This window comes from Hyla sarda, chromosome 5 (genome assembly GCF_029499605.1).
Source record: "Hyla sarda isolate aHylSar1 chromosome 5, aHylSar1.hap1, whole genome shotgun sequence".
NCBI classification, from domain to species: Eukaryota; Metazoa; Chordata; class Amphibia; order Anura; family Hylidae; genus Hyla; species Hyla sarda.
The window spans coordinates 367921071-367937693 of record NC_079193.1 but is presented as its reverse complement, the minus strand read 5'-3'; the positions used below and the strand labels follow the sequence as shown (position 1 = coordinate 367937693).

Sequence of the window (16623 nt, the reverse complement as noted above, 5' to 3'; positions counted from 1 at the left end):
TGTCCGGGCATGCTGGAAGTTGTAGTTTTGCAACATCTGGAGGTCCGCAGATTGAAGACCACTGCATAGGAGGTAATACTCACGTGTCCCCGCCGCTCCGGACCCGTCACCGCTGCCCTGGATGTCGCTCCATCGATGTCGCCGCGTCCCCGTCGCTCCGGAACGTCTCTGCTGCCGGCCGGGTATCCTCGCTCTCCGTCGCCGCCATCATGTCGTTACACACGCCGACGCACGTACGCAATGACGAGGAAGGAGAGCGCCGGCCATACAGGGGATCCCTGAACGGAGAAGACACCGAGGAGGCAGGTAAGGTCCCTCCTGGTGTCCTGTAAGCACTAACCCGGCTGTTCAGTCGGGCTGTTCGGGACGCCGCGGTGAAATCGCTGAACAGCCGGGTTAGTGTCACTTTCCCTTCAGACGCGGCGGTCAGCTTTGATCGCCGCGTCTGAAGGGTTAATACAGGGCATCACCGCGATCGGTGATGTCCTGTATTAGCCGCGGGTCCCGGCAGTTGATGGCCGCAGGGACCGCCGCGATAGGGGTGTATTCGCCGTATAAGACGCACCGACTTTTTCCCCCCAGTTTTGGGGAAGAAAAAAGTGCGTCTTATACGGCGAAAAATACGGTAATTTTTTTTCTTATGGTGCTTCTTGTGCTTTAAATTGACTATCACCTTTTTTTTTTTTTTTTTTTTTTTTTTTTTATTAGCACAAGATACTGAAACATTTTCTCTCTTGCTTTCTTTTTTCTAATCTTTCTATTTACTCATTGGTTTTTTTTTTGTTGTTTTTTTTTATTTAGTTTTTAATTTTATTTCTTATTTTTTTTTTCTTGTACATTATTCTGGAGGTAACCATCTTTCCTTAGCTGTTTTTAGCAGAATGTATTAATATGCTTTACTGCAGGCCCCTTGTGCAGATGTCATTCTACAGGGGAGGGGGGGCTGATCTCTTATTGTCTTCTCTATTTACTGGTGTTACATATCCCTGCAATGCTGTACAGATCACTTTAGCATCAGCATCGTCCTTATCATGATAATGCAAATAGAGAAAACAGACATGGTCGCACATCCACAACATGCACAATGATCTATGGCAGTGGTCTTCAACCTGTGGACCTCCAGATGTTGCAAAAATTACAACTCAAGAAAATAGTATTGTGGACAGATAGTGGTGTCCACTGCCTAGTATAGACAACTCCCAAAAATAAACAAGTAGATAAGAGGGGGGGAGAGAAAACTGTATAGGTGCTAATAAAACATAGCTTTTAATAGGTCGTCTAAAACACACTGATTTAAACAAAGTGATGTACGAATAGGTGACAAGGCAGGTGTCAGCCCTGTGACCTAAGGATAGACACTAACAAGGCTGTTAAAATTGCATGTAAAGGGATTGTCCCACAAATGCAGTAGCCCAATGTAAATTGTATGCTGCTGATAGATAATATAGATATAGTTGCTAGCTATGCCCAACGCGTTTCAGCACATGGTTACATGTGACCTCATCAGGGGCTAACTGGCGTAGAACAATACAGTTATTGTATATGAGAATTAATATCGGGGTAGCTCGATACAATAGCGACCCCAACAAAGAGCGTGCTGGATGTGATGCACAATACTCATTTACAGCATATAAATGACAGGACCCGGACGCAACCTGCAAGGAAGCACATAAGAACAATGGTCCTCAGTAAGCATATCATTACCAAAAAATAGTAAGGTACCTGTAAAGCAGAAGAGATAGTTACTCACGGTTATGGCGTCTATCTGGGATAAAACCTGACGATGTGTGTATAACCCGCAGTGGCGGGGAGCCTAGCTTCCGTGCCGGCTACTCACACACATGTCAGAGAAGAGCGGCGTCTGACGACTTATCCGCTTCCGGTCTAAGGTGGGCGTGGCCCGGCTAACGACGCCGTCTCCATGCCAGCGCCAAAACAATGGAGAGCGCGTCATCCGTCCCGCTGATCTCGCGGGGCGGTAGCACGGGCATAGTTAACCCTAGCCGACCCGAAGGTAAGTCAGTTACACTGTCCCAGGATAGGACAGGTAGGAAAATTAGCTTTAAATGGCAGCCCAAAAATACACTTTGGATATGTGAATTAGGGTAGGCGAGAGCCTAGCCAGACATTTATACTGAGTCCGATATTAGACATTGAGTAATGTATAACAGGGGAACAGTACATGGATTGGCACATCTAGGTAGTACAGATAGAGTAAAATTAAGAAATTTGAATATTCATAATAATCATTAATTGAGAGTAAACAAGCTAGAGATCAGAGACCCAGAATTAAACAGAGAAGGATATCGGATAAAAATATTAACCAAAAGCAGCTCTGGTGGATAAGGGGAGGTAATGAGGGACGATATCCCAAAGATTGGGGTACCAAAAAGTGTCCGAGGGGTATTGTAGGGGAAGCCCTAGATGGATGGTGGAGAGGGATTAGCGGGGGCCTAGTGAGCCTATATAATGCCTAGGCATCCCTAAACTAAGCCCTATGCCTAGGCGGGGTGGCCGCCCTAAAAAGGGCGGTCCCGCTCTGGAACCTAAGCCTAGTGTGCCCTAGTATTCCCTAACTAGGGGGTGTACTAGCTAATTGGCTGACTACAGCCACCCCTAACTACCTAAGAAAAACACCCCTAATTAGCATACCCCCACGGACACTTCTAGAGAAAACTCCCATAGCAGAGCAGCTCATTCAGTCCTTTGGGCGTGACAGTTTCTAGATTAAAGATCCAACGTGCTTCACGCTGTAAAAGAAGCTTGTCTAGATCCCCACCTCGAGAAGATGGATTCATCTTTTCAATTCCAAAGAAAGTCATGCCCTTAGTGTCCCCACCATGTATCTCATTCACATGCCTAGCCAGGGCAGTGTCTCTCTTGTTTCTGATGTCACCTATGTGCTCAAGCACCCTACGACGTAATTCTCTGATGGTCTTACCTACGTACATCAGGGCGCACGAGCATACAGCGACATAGACCACTGCCCTGGTACTACAATTGATGAAATCTTTGATCTTAAATAGTTTGTTAGAAATTGTGATGGTAACACTTTCTGTTTTTTTCATAAAGGGACATGCCCGGCAATGACCACATTTGTGAGATCCTGTGATGTTACTTCTGTCTAGCCAGGTGCTAGGGGGGGGAAGAGGGGCAAGATGACTATGCGTGACCATGTCCCCTATACTTTTCCCTTTTCTGTATGTGATTTGTGGGTAATCTCCGACAAAAGTCCTGAGATCTTTATCCATCTGTAATATGCCCCAATGTCGTTGTAATATCTCACGTATGGGGCCTGACATGTTGTCAAAGGTACCAATCACCCTACATAAAGGTGCCGTCTCCGGGTGCTTCTTGGGTACCAATAATTGTTGTCTAGGGGTAGCTTTTGCGTGTTTAAAAGCTGGAATAAGAACCCGGTCCGGGTAACCCCTGTCTCTGAATCTGGATCTCAGATCCCCAGCCTGTCTCAAAAACTCCCTCTCTTGTGTACAGTTCCTCCTGAGGCGGAGATATTGTCCCTTCGGGATACCCCTCTTAAGGGGTCCCGGGTGACAACTCTCCCACCTCAGGAGGCTATTAGTAGCAGTGGCTTTCCGAAAGACCCTAGTAATAAGCCCACCTAGTGCATCCTTCACAATGGTCACATCCAAGAAATCAAGGGAGGATGGGTCCAGAGTGAAAGTAAAAGTAAGGCCCAAATCGTTTTGATTAATGGATTCTATGAATTGTTTAAATTCACAAGCTGTGCCCGTCCACAATACAAGAACATCATCTATATACCTTGTCCAGAATGGGACAAGGTCCAGATATTTTTCTCTGTCTCCGACGAACGCCATTGTGGCCTCCCACCAACCTAAAAAGATGTTAGCGTAGGTTGGCGCACAGGGACTGCCCATGGCAGTCCCTTTTAGTTGATGATAATGGCGTCCGTCGAAGAGAAAGTAATTGTGGACAAGGATATATTCCATCAATTTCAAAACGAAGGCATTGTGACTCTGCATGTATGTGCCCCTAGAAGACAGATAATAGGATAGAGCTTTGAGGCCTTGATCGTGCGGAATTGAGGAATATAATGCTTCCACATCGATTCCACCTAAAAGGGTATTCTCCTCTACCACTAAACCATCAAGTTTAGATAAAAGGTCCGTTGTGTCACGTGTAAACGATGGCAAAGACATGACAAAGTGTCTAAGGACTCTATCCACATACACTCCCACGTTCTGTGATATGCTGCCTATTCCTGAGACGATAGGACGACCCTTAAGGGGTGTGACCCCTTTGTGAATTTTAGGTAACGCATAGAGCGTGGGGGTGATTGGGGCAACTGGAGTCAAAAATTCAAATTCTTTATCACTGAATAACTTTTCAGATCTAGCATTCTCTAGAATAAGTGTGAGTTCCTGTTTGTATGTCTGTGTGGGGTCACCAGAGAGGATCTCATAGGACTCTCTATCCCTCAAGATTTTATAACACATATCTTTATACTGGTCCCTACCCAGAATGACCGTATTCCCCCCCTTGTCCGAGGGCTTTATCACTATGTTATTGTTCTCTATCAATTCCCTCATAGCTCTTCTTTCATCAAATGATAAGTTGTTTCTAACTGGGCTATCCAACTTGATGAGGTTTTTAAGGTCTCGGGCAACCAGCTCCTTAAACACTTCAATACAGGAAATTTCACTAGTGGGTGGTTGTTTTTTACTTTTTAATCTAAGGTCTGTGAAAGGTCCAGTTCCTCGGTCCCTTTCGCCCGTTTCCAGGAGCTCAGTGAGATCCCTCACTGTAGCCAAATCCTCTACTGAGATACCCAGAGCCTGACAGTTATTACGTTCCATATCTAGATGAAACTTGTGCCAACTGAGCTTACGTGTAAAGAGGCTAATATCTTTCGTCCATGTAAAGGCGTCAAAATTTACAGTGGGCACAAATGACAAACCTCTAGTCAGAACAGCCAACTGGGTATCAGGGAGGATCTGGTCAGATAAATTCAATATCTGTGGAGTCTTTTTATTTTGGGGTACATTATCTATTGTTTGCCTCGTCCTGCTGTCGATCTGAGGAGGTAGGGATTCTCCCCTAAAAAAGAATGTGATACTGAGGGAGAAGAGGGTATAGAGGGTCCAGCTTGCACAGTTCCACATTGTTGATTATATTGTTGATTTCTTGCTGGGGCCCTAGATCTATTTTTTCCTCTATATCGATATGATCTACCCCTTCCCCTTCCTTTGTCACTTTTGTTTTTTTCTCGGTCAGAGGCGTCTGTCTCTGAGGAGGAAGCCTCTGTCTCAGTTTCCCTTTGTTGATAACTTTTATCCAGTACCGTATATGCACGGTTATCCCGAAAATCCTGGAGGTCTCTGGTAAACTGTATGTGTTTGCGTTCTTTCAGATGGTAGCAAAATCTTTCAATGGTATTTTTTAGTTGGGTTTCTTTTGTTGGAAATTCAGGGTCACCTTTAAATTTAGCGGTAATGTCTTGTTGTTCTCTAAGTTTTATACCAGAGACCTCCAGGTTTCTTTTTTCTTCCTCGAGCAGGATTTCAAGGAATTTTACTGAGCAAATGGTGGCCTCCTCCTCCCACTTTTTTAGTACCTCCGGTGTGCGGAGTCTTAACGATGGTAAGATAGCTATCCGCAGTCCGCGAGGCACTATTTTGTTCTTTATGTAAGACTCAAAACTTTGAACCTCCCAAAAACTCGTGATGTATGATTTATGACACTGTGTCAATTCTCGGAAAGCTGCTTTGAGGGACGGTGTATACCTAGATTGTACTAGTGTTTTGTCTGAAAAGACGTCACGTGCCTCACTAATCCAATCGTCCAAATTGGGTGTACCTGTTACCAGGCTAGCCATAGCCAATAGAGTGAATAAATCAAGAAAATAGTATTGTGGACAGATAGTGGTGTCCACTGCCTAGTATAGACAACTCCCAAAAATAAACAAGTAGATAAGAGGGGGGGAGAGAAAACTGTATAGGTGCTAATAAAACATAGCTTTTAATAGGTCGTCTAAAACACACTGATTTAAACAAAGTGATGTACGAATAGGTGACAAGGCAGGTGTCAGCCCTGTGACCTAAGGATAGACACTAACAAGGCTGTTAAAATTGCATGTAAAGGGATTGTCCCACAAATGCAGTAGCCCAATGTAAATTGTATGCTGCTGATAGATAATATAGATATAGTTGCTAGCTATGCCCAACGCGTTTCAGCACATGGTTACATGTGACCTCATCAGGGGCTAACTGGCGTAGAACAATACAGTTATTGTATATGAGAATTAATATCGGGGTAGCTCGATACAATAGCGACCCCAACAAAGAGCGTGCTGGATGTGATGCACAATACTCATTTACAGCATATAAATGACAGGACCCGGACGCAACCTGCAAGGAAGCACATAAGAACAATGGTCCTCAGTAAGCATATCATTACCAAAAAATAGTAAGGTACCTGTAAAGCAGAAGAGATAGTTACTCACGGTTATGGCGTCTATCTGGGATAAAACCTGACGATGTGTGTATAACCCGCAGTGGCGGGGAGCCTAGCTTCCGTGCCGGCTACTCACACACATGTCAGAGAAGAGCGGCGTCTGACGACTTATCCGCTTCCGGTCTAAGGTGGGCGTGGCCCGGCTAACGACGCCGTCTCCATGCCAGCGCCAAAACAATGGAGAGCGCGTCATCCGTCCCGCTGATCTCGCGGGGCGGTAGCACGGGCATAGTTAACCCTAGCCGACCCGAAGGTAAGTCAGTTACACTGTCCCAGGATAGGACAGGTAGGAAAATTAGCTTTAAATGGCAGCCCAAAAATACACTTTGGATATGTGAATTAGGGTAGGCGAGAGCCTAGCCAGACATTTATACTGAGTCCGATATTAGACATTGAGTAATGTATAACAGGGGAACAGTACATGGATTGGCACATCTAGGTCGTCCCTCATTACCTCCCCTTATCCACCAGAGCTGCTTTTGGTTAATATTTTTATCCGATATCCTTCTCTGTTTAATTCTGGGTCTCTGATCTCTAGCTTGTTTACTCTCAATTAATGATTATTATGAATATTCAAATTTCTTAATTTTACTCTATCTGTACTACCTAGATGTGCCAATCCATGTACTGTTCCCCTGTTATACATTACTCAATGTCTAATATCGGACTCAGTATAAATGTCTGGCTAGGCTCTCGCCTACCCTAATTCACATATCCAAAGTGTATTTTTGGGCTGCCATTTAAAGCTAATTTTCCTACCTGTCCTATCCTGGGACAGTGTAACTGACTTACCTTCGGGTCGGCTAGGGTTAACTATGCCCGTGCTACCGCCCCGCGAGATCAGCGGGACGGATGACGCGCTCTCCATTGTTTTGGCGCTGGCATGGAGACGGGCGTCGTTAGCCGGGCCACGCCCACCTTAGACCGGAAGCGGATAAGTCGTCAGACGCCGCTCTTCTCTGACATGTGTGTGAGTAGCCGGCACGGAAGCTAGGCTCCCCGCCACTGCGGGTTATACACACATCGTCAGGTTTTATCCCAGATAGACGCCATAACCGTGAGTAACTATCTCTTCTGCTTTACAGGTACCTTACTATTTTTTGGTAATGATATGCTTACTGAGGACCATTGTTCTTATGTGCTTCCTTGCAGGTTGCGTCCGGGTCCTGTCATTTATATGCTGTAAATGAGTATTGTGCATCACATCCAGCACGCTCTTTGTTGGGGTCGCTATTGTATCGAGCTACCCCGATATTAATTCTCATATACAATAACTGTATTGTTCTACGCCAGTTAGCCCCTGATGAGGTCACATGTAACCATGTGCTGAAACGCGTTGGGCATAGCTAGCAACTATATCTATATTATCTATCAGCAGCATACAATTTACATTGGGCTACTGCATTTGTGGGACAATCCCTTTACATGCAATTTTAACAGCCTTGTTAGTGTCTATCCTTAGGTCACAGGGCTGACACCTGCCTTGTCACCTATTCGTACATCACTTTGTTTAAATCAGTGTGTTTTAGACGACCTATTAAAAGCTATGTTTTATTAGCACCTATACAGTTTTCTCTCCCCCCCTCTTATCTAAAAATTACAACTCCCAGCATGCCCGGACAGCCAACGGCTGTCCGGGCATGCTGGGAGTTGTAGTTTTGCAACATCTGGAGGTCCGCAGGTTGAAGACCACTGATCTATGGCTTCTCAGCAACATTTATTAAAGGGGTATTCCAGGGAAAAACTTTTTTTTTTATATATATCAACTGGCTCCAATAGATTTGTAAATCTTAATCCTTTCAGTACTTATGAATAGAGATGAGCGAACTTACAGTAAATTCGATTCGTCACAAACTTCTCGGCTCGGCAGTTGATGACTTATCCTGCGTAAATTAGTTCAGCCTTCAGGTGCTCCGGTGGGCGGAAAGAGTCTCCTAGGACTGTATCCACCTTTTCCAGCCCATCGGAGCACCGGAAAGCTGAACTAATTTATGCAGGAAAAGTCATCAACTGCCGAGCCGAGAAGTTCGTGACGAATCGAATTTACTGTAAGTTCGCTCATCTCTACTTATGAGCTTCTGAAGTTAAGGTTGTTCTTTTCTGTCTAAGTGCTCTCTGATGACACGTGTCTCGGGAAACGCCCAGTTTAGAAGAGGTTTGCTATGGGGATTTGCGTCTAAACTGGGCGTTTCCCGAGACAGGTGTCATCAGAGAGCACTTAGACAGAAAAGAACAACCTTAACTTCAGAAGCTCATAAGTACTGAAAGGATGAAGATTTTTTAATAGAAGTAATTTACAAATCTGTTTAACTTTCTGGAGCCAGTTGAGATAGAGATAGAGATATATATATATATATATATATATATATATATATCTCTATGTGTATGTATGTATATATATATATATATTTGTGTGTGTGTGTGTGTGTGTATATGTGTGTGTGTGTGTGTGTATATATATATATATATATATATAGTGTGTGTGTGTGTGTGTATATGTATGTGTATATATATATATATATATTTGTGTGTGTGTATATATATAATATATATGTATATGTATGTTTTTTCCTGGAATACCCCTTTAAACTAGCAGGTCGTTAGTATACTTTATGGTCATGAAGTGCAAGCCCACCAGCCACCTGTAAGTAGTGGTTCCCTAACGTCCCTAGCATTAAATGGCGTAGCACTGGGTGGCGACCACCACCGCCATAACATCATTGTCCACAGGGGGAATGACCCACTGGCAGAGCAGCCCCAATGCCACTCAAACCAGTCCCTGGGCTGCGCCTCCCCATAGACACAGTGCTACGCCAAAATTGGGTTAGGGGCCCACTCTAAATAGGTGGCCTTGACGTGGCGAGTGGGCTTTGTACTTTTTGATCAAAATTTATAATCACAACCAGTTAGTGTTTGAATTTATGCTGAGAAGCAATTAGATCATTATACAAATTGTGGCTGTGTCTTTTTCTCTATTTTTGTTTCACAATTGTAGTCTGTCTCAGCTTATTAAGGGGCCTAATGGGTAGACTAAAAACTGCAAGCTATCAAGATTATTTTAAAATATAAATAATAATAAAATGAAAAATTTGAAAAAATAAGTCATCAAAAATTCATTATAAAAAGGTGATTTTTCTGATAACACATTTCCTTTAAAGGCTTTGAGAAATTCTAAAGAATCTCTGCTTTAAAGGGGTACTACCGTGGAAATTTTTTATTTTTTTTTATTTTTTATTTTTTTAAATCAACTGGTGCTATAAAGTTAAAATAGATTTGTAAATGACTTCTATTAAAAAATCTTAATCCTTCCTTCCAGTACTTTTTAGCAGCCGTATACTACAGAAGAAATGTTTTATCTTTTTGGATTTCTCTTATGTCACGATCACAGTGCTCTCTGCTGACCTCTGCTGTCCAGTTTAGGAACTGTCCAGAGCAGCATTATGTTTGCTATGGGGATTTTCTCCTGCTCTGGACAGTTCCTAAAATGAACAGCAGAGGTCAGCAGAGAGCACTGTGGTCATGATATCAGAGAAATCCAAAAATATAAACATTTCCTCTGTAGTATACAGCCCCTTAAAAGTATTGGAAGGATTAAAAAAATGTTAATAGAAGTAATTTACAAATCTGTTTAACTTTCTGGCACCAGTTGATTTAAAAAAAAAAAAAAAAGTTTCCCATGGTAGTACCCCTTTAAAGAGTGTATTCACACACCCCGGATCCGCAGTTGTGTATTTGCAATTGCAGATCCGAAGTTGTAAAATCAGCATTTTGCCGATTTTACAAAGCAGTCAAAAGTACATAAGAATTGCATTGTAGAATCCGCAACTGCAGATTTTACTACTTCAATTCCGCAGCGGATTCTGTGTGTGTGTGAATACACCCTAAATGACAATAGAGACCACAAGTCAATGGAGACCATAAGGGCTTATTCAGACTACGAAATTTGCTCATAGAAATTCTGCATAAATTCCGCCTGCAGCAGACTCCCATTGATTTCAACGGGATTCTGCTACCTAGTTCAAAATTGGACAACAATGTCCAATTGGATCAGAAACAAAAAAACAAAAAAAAAAAAAACACCAAATGCAACAGAGGCTCCAAAATGAGAGAGGACCAATGGGTAAATACAAATATCGCAATAATAATCTAAGCAACCCAGAGTTTCAGGGCTCCTGTGTATAAGCTTCAGGATAATATGAAACAAGTACAATGCTTTTGTCCCAACAGGTTTCCCCCTGATGGTGCAGGGTTCATCAGGGGACTATAACTGGAATAAAAAAAAAACTAAACCAACTTAGATATGTCACAAATAATAAAGATAAACATAAATATCAGGCCATGATAGGATGATAGTAATAAATGAGCTCCAATAGAGCCACTTACTGCTACCCGGAGTCTGGCTATGGGAAGGAGCATGATCAAGATGGCCAGGTTACAGCTTCTGTGGATAGGAATCGTTCATGGGGAAAACATCTCGGAGAAGACAACCGTCCCCATAATAATGTACAGAAAATATAATAAAAATCAGAAATTCTAAACAGACAAGAGGAAAAATGAATATTTATTTGTATATGATTTTTTTTTTTTTTAGTTTTTTTTTTTGTTAAAGGGGTACTACAGTGGAAAGTGTGTGTGTGTGTGTGTGTGTGTATATAATATATATATATATATATATATATATATATATATATAATATAATTTTTTTTATTATTATTAATAAAAAATAAAAAAAATTAAATCAACTGGCTCCAGAAAGTTAAACAGATTTGTAAATTACTTCTATTAAAAAATCTTTACCCTTCCAGTACTTTTTAGCAGCTGTACGCTACAAAGGAAATTCTTTTTCTTTTTGAATTTCTTTTTTGTCTTGTCCACAGTGCTCTCTGCTGACACCTGATGCTCGTATCAGGAACTGTCCAGAGCAGGAGAAAATCCCCCATTGCAAACCTATGCTGCTGTTCCTGACATGGACAGAGGTGTCAGCAAGAGAGCACTGTGGACAAGAGAAAAAAAAAAAAAGAAATTAAAAAAGAAAATAATTTCCTCTGTAGCATACAGCTGCTAAATAGTACTGGAAGGGTAAAGATGTTTTTTTTTTATTTTTTTTATTTTTTTTAATAGAAGTAATTTACAAATCTGTTTAACTTTCTGGCACCAGTTTAAAAAAAAAAAAAAAAAAAAAAAAAAAAAAAATATTCCACCGGAGAACCCCTTTTAAGTAAGATCTATAAATGATACATTCCAATCCCAATGACGGATTCACCTCCAATACACATGCCTCATAGAACGTCTATAGGTCAGCAGTGCGGCCATCTGTGTGATACGCTAAGGCAGTGTTTTCCAAGCAGTGTGCCTCCAGCTGTTGCAAAACTACAACTCCCAGCATGCCCGGACAGCCAAAGGCTGTCCGGGCATGCTGGGAGTAGTAGTTTTGCAACAGCTGGAGGCACACTGGTTGGGAAACCTGGCACTGAGGCTAAATTATCATCATTTTTGTAAAATCTGATCTCCTCCTTTTTATTTTCCAGGCTGCAAGTGTTAACAGACCCGCTGCCGTCTATGGAGAGGTTCAGCCGCCGGCCAAATGCATTCTGTAGAGAACAACTGCAACCATGACGTCTCCAGGTTGAGTGAAGGTACGTCGCCTAGAGGAGTGGAGGGAAACGAGAGATATTAGCTGTGGCTGTAATGACTAGAATGAGAAGCATACGGCTCTGCGCGCGTGGTTTCCTCCTGGGGGGGGGGGCGCGGTGTCGCTTTTTGACAGCAAGAATAGTTCAGCATGCGGCTCTGGTCTTGACATGAAAATTACAAAGTCCCCCGACGGACCCGGGATAACTCAATGTGATCCGTCATGGCGGCTATTATAAACGAAGCCATGACGCTAGTGTGTACAGAGACGTTGTAGGCATCATGTTTCATATTCCTATAAACAGTAGGAGCTGGGGCACATAAAATGGGTCTACGGTAAACCCTTGGCTTGCTGTGACGTGAATATTTGTCACCGGCCATGGGAATTTTTAATGGGTTATTTAGCCTTTTAAAAATAAAAAAATAATAAATAAATAAATATAAATAAAGTGCTAGAGATACAAGGTACTGGAATACTACCTAGTTCACCTTAAAGGGGTTATTTTTATTTTTTTATTTTTTTTATAGATCAACTGGCTCCAGAAAGTTAGACAGATATGTAAATTACTTCTATTAAAAAAAAAATCTTAATCCTTACAGTACTTATGAGCTGCTGAAGTTGAGTTGTTCTTTTCTGTCTAAGTGCTCTCTGAGGACACGTGTCTCGGGAACTGTCCAGAGTAGAAGCAAATCCCCATAGCAAACCTCTTCTACTCTGTGCAGTTCCCGAGACAGGCAGAGATGTCAGCAGAGAGCACTGTTGCCAGACAGAAAAAAACAACTCAACTTCAGCAGCTGATAATTATTGGAAGAATTAAGATTTTGTTAATATGATAGAATTAATTTACAAATCTGTAACTTTCTGGCGTAAGTTGATATATAGAAAAAAATAAAATAAAAAAAAATTAATTGTAAAATACCCCTTTTACCCCCCCCCCCCCCTTTTTTCCCCCCATAACATGCACACCCACCATCACTAGTCCTACAGCACCATTTGTATTGCTCCAACATCGTCCATGTGTTTCATTACAGTATCTGAGTCTTGTGATCACTTGTCTGACCCACAGAGAATCACAGTGTTTAATGTATCAGAGGAAGTGGTCAGTCCTGGTTCAGCTGACTTCCTGTGAACTATAGCATCATCTCCTCACCTAACAGAGCCCTCCTATCAGCTCCAAGCCTCCCCCTCCCCAAATCTGTATACTGCGCTGTTGCAGTCTCTATGGGATCAGGATATATATAGTAGTTATACACCTCCCTTATAGCTCTATCTGTATACTGCTGCTATCTCTATGGGATTGGGATAAATAATAATTATACACCTGTCCTCCCTGCTCTATCTGTATACTGCGGCTGCTATCTCTATGGGCTCAGGATATAAAGTAGTTATAGACCTCCCCTCCCATTGCCATCTTTATACTGTTGCTACTATCTCTATGGGATCAGAATTCAGGATATATAGTAGTTAAACACCTCACAGTTCTGTCTGTATACTGCTGCTGCCATCTCTATAGGATCAGGATATATAGTAGTTATTCACCTCCTCTCACAGCTCTATCTGTATACTGCTGCTACTATCTCTATAGGATCAGGATATATAGTAGTTATTCACCTCCTCTCACAGCTCTATCTGTATACTGCTGCTATCATCTCTATAGGATCAGGATATATAGTAGTTATTCACCTCCTCTCACAGCTCTATCTGTATACTGCTGCTACTATCTCTATAGGATCAGGATATATAGTAGTTATTCACCTCCTCTCACAGCTCTATCTGTGTATACCACTTCTGCTCTCTCTATGGCATCAGGATATATAGAAGTTATACAACTCCCCTCCAGCTCCATCTGTATACTGCTGCTACTGTCCCTATGGGATCAGAATAAATAGTAGTTATACATTTCTCCTGAGGCTGTGTTAACACATTGCATTTTTGCCGAGCTTTTTCAGTCTTTGCTGTAAGTAAGAATATTACATGAATAACAGCGAAATATGTAAAAAGATGCGTCACAAATAAGGGAACAGTTGCGCGAACGATCCAGCGACCACATGTGCGTCCGTTCTCTCATAACTGTTGGCCTTTGTTCCTTTACGAGTACTCAGGTAACATAGGCCCTTACATAGAATACGGATGTTGTTGTGTACCTGAAGTCGCTGTTTCTTATTCATTTATTTATTCTTAGGATCCAGCTCCATCTACATGTGTAAGCTGTGCAACCTCTTCTCTCCCAGTCACTCGGAGCTGCTGTTACATGTTACCGAAAATCACACCAAAGAAGGTCTGAGCCCCGACCACATCATCATCCCCCTGAGACCCCTGGCACCATCTAGCAGGAGCGCAGAAGGTGAGACTCAGGTTTGTTTTTTGTGGCTTTCGACCGATCCCTCCATTATAATTATTGCGCCTAAAGCTTCGTGAAAAGAAGTACAGCATAAGAGTCTTCTGGTCCCTTATGTGTCCAGCAGTACAGTGTGAACAGCCCAGCTGGGCTCTGCTCTATGAACAGCTTTCAGCTCCATTTGCCATTTCGCAATAAAAAATGGCATAGAGAGAAAGAAATATGTCTGAATCAGAACGACAGCTCTCCTCCTCCTCTCTGCACCTGTGCACGGGCCTGGTCAGCAGCGTCCCTGACCGTGTGTGTGCACGAAGAAAAAAAACGGTCCAGCACTGGTTTGCAGCTAAAAACAGCTTCTTCTTTATTGGGTCAACTCCGACAAGACAACATAGCCGACGCGTTTCGGACCTACACTTGGTCCTTAGTCGTGGCATACCAAATATACCAAAGAAATATGTCTGCACTCACCATGATGTTCAAAGACAGTTCATGCTTTTATTGTAGCAGCATAAATACGAACAGAGTCGATGAATAAATTCACCCGGGGTGCAGGGAGGGAGAGCGGCTACCAGCCGGCAGCCGGAGCGTATCTGCAGAACGAACGCGCGGTTTCGCGTCAGGGACGCATCATCCGGTTCCGGAGGAACCGGATGATGCGTCTCTGACGCGAAACCGCGCGTTCGTTCTGCTGAAACGCTCTGGCTGCTGGCTGGTAGCCGCTCTCCCTCCTTGCACCCCGGATGATGCGTCTCTGACGCGAAATCGCGCATTCGTTCTGCTGATACGCTCCGGCTGGTAGCCGCTCTCCCTCCCTGCACCCCGGGTGAATTTATTCATAGACTCCCCATATTTTTCATTTCACCGGGATGAGATTTTTGAGTGCTTGCTAAGAACTCTGGTATACACATTTAGGTGTAGTGCCCATCCCCCACTCCTTTCTGTGTGGTTTTCCTCTCCTCTTGCCATATATTTATTTAATTTTTAAAAGTTTTTTTTTTGTTTTTTTTTTGTCTTTAATTATAAAATTCCAGAGTCCATGTAACTCCCAAAGAGGTTGATGGAAGTGCAGCATAGCACTTTACTTAAAGCATACACCCCCCCCCCCCCCAAAAAATAAAAAATAAAAATAAAATGTGCACATATAATTTTTATGTGTCTAGCACCGCTATTTCTCTTACAAATACCTTCTATTTGTTGCTCACTTGGTTTGTCATTTTGTACTTTGGAGGGGAGCATGTCCTCACTCTGCATGGCTCTGCTATCTCGCTGAGTGTCTTCATCCAATCATTGCCGGCTGCTTTGTAACCCCCCCCCCCCCCCTCCTCCTCCTCCTCCTCCTCCTCCTCCTCTGCTGCAGTTTGATGGGACAGCAGTGAACACAGAGGAGTGCTAGTACCGCCCTCACTTCCAGGACTTTGTCCAAGCCTGTGCTTCAGCTTGGACTAAGAAGATTCTGCTGCCAGACAGGATTATGTTCTGGATGCTATGGAGTGTGTGTGGTGTGTTTTTTTTTTTTTTGTTTTGTTTCGTTTTTTTTCCTTTTTGTTATAAGCCATAATTTATATAAAAAGGAGATAACATTTTTTATTAAGTATATTAGGTTAAAGGGGTATTCCAGAAAAAAACCTTTATTTTTTTTTAAGATATCAACTGGATCCAGAAAGTTAAACAGATTTGTAAATTAAGCCACTAGAGAGGGAGAGAGCACACCGTACAGCTTTAAACATGCAGATATACGATACCACTGGGATACACAGGCAGCCTCCGGACCCGATAAGTAACAGCGCAGCACCTGCGGGGTGCACACACTAGATAAAGTATCAAACAATACAATGAAAGAGAGTAGCGTGCACTCACCGCGGGTAAACAGCTGCAGGTCCGAGGTCCGGGATCACCGCGGCATAGACGGAGACGGTAAGGGGCGCTCAGAGGCTACGCCGGCTATTTCGGACGTAGGAACGTCCTTCTTCCGGCCTCCAAGACCGAAGAAGGACGTTCCTACGTCCGAAACAGCCGATGTAGCCTCTGAGCGCCCCTTACCGTCTCCGTCTATGCCGCGGTGATCCCGGACCTCGGGCCTGCAGCTGTTTACCCGCGGTGAGTGCACACTACTCTCTTTCATTGTAAGATTTGTAAATTACTTCTATTAAAAAATCTT

At 42.9% G+C, this 16623-nt stretch overlaps 2 protein-coding genes across 3 annotated transcripts in view; one reads left to right on the top strand and one right to left on the bottom strand.

Moving 5' to 3' along the window:
- ZFAT (zinc finger and AT-hook domain containing) overlaps positions 1-16623 on the top strand; it is a 221879-nt gene that overhangs the window by 27406 nt on the left and 177850 nt on the right. For both annotated transcript variants that reach the window (XM_056522803.1, XM_056522801.1), the window contains exons 2-3: positions 12024-12131; positions 14310-14471. In XM_056522803.1, the coding sequence (XP_056378778.1) occupies positions 12080-12131; positions 14310-14471 (214 nt within the window). In that variant the 5' untranslated portion in view covers positions 12024-12079. The remainder of the gene's footprint in view (positions 1-12023; positions 12132-14309; positions 14472-16623) is intronic.
- LOC130274454 (uncharacterized) lies at positions 1347-4249 on the bottom strand. The gene is made up of 2 exons (XM_056522804.1): positions 1751-4249; positions 1347-1655 (listed from the first exon to the last, which is right to left on the bottom strand). Exon 1 carries the CDS (start codon positions 4179-4181, stop codon positions 2667-2669), a length of 1515 nt encoding a protein of 504 aa, XP_056378779.1. The 5' UTR covers positions 4182-4249; the 3' UTR covers positions 1347-1655; positions 1751-2666.

What these genes read in the sequence shown, in the direction of transcription:
- LOC130274454 (XM_056522804.1), bottom strand. Translation starts at nt 4,181, where the DNA reads ATGTCTTTGCCATCGTTTACACGTGACACAACGGACCTTTTATCTAAA.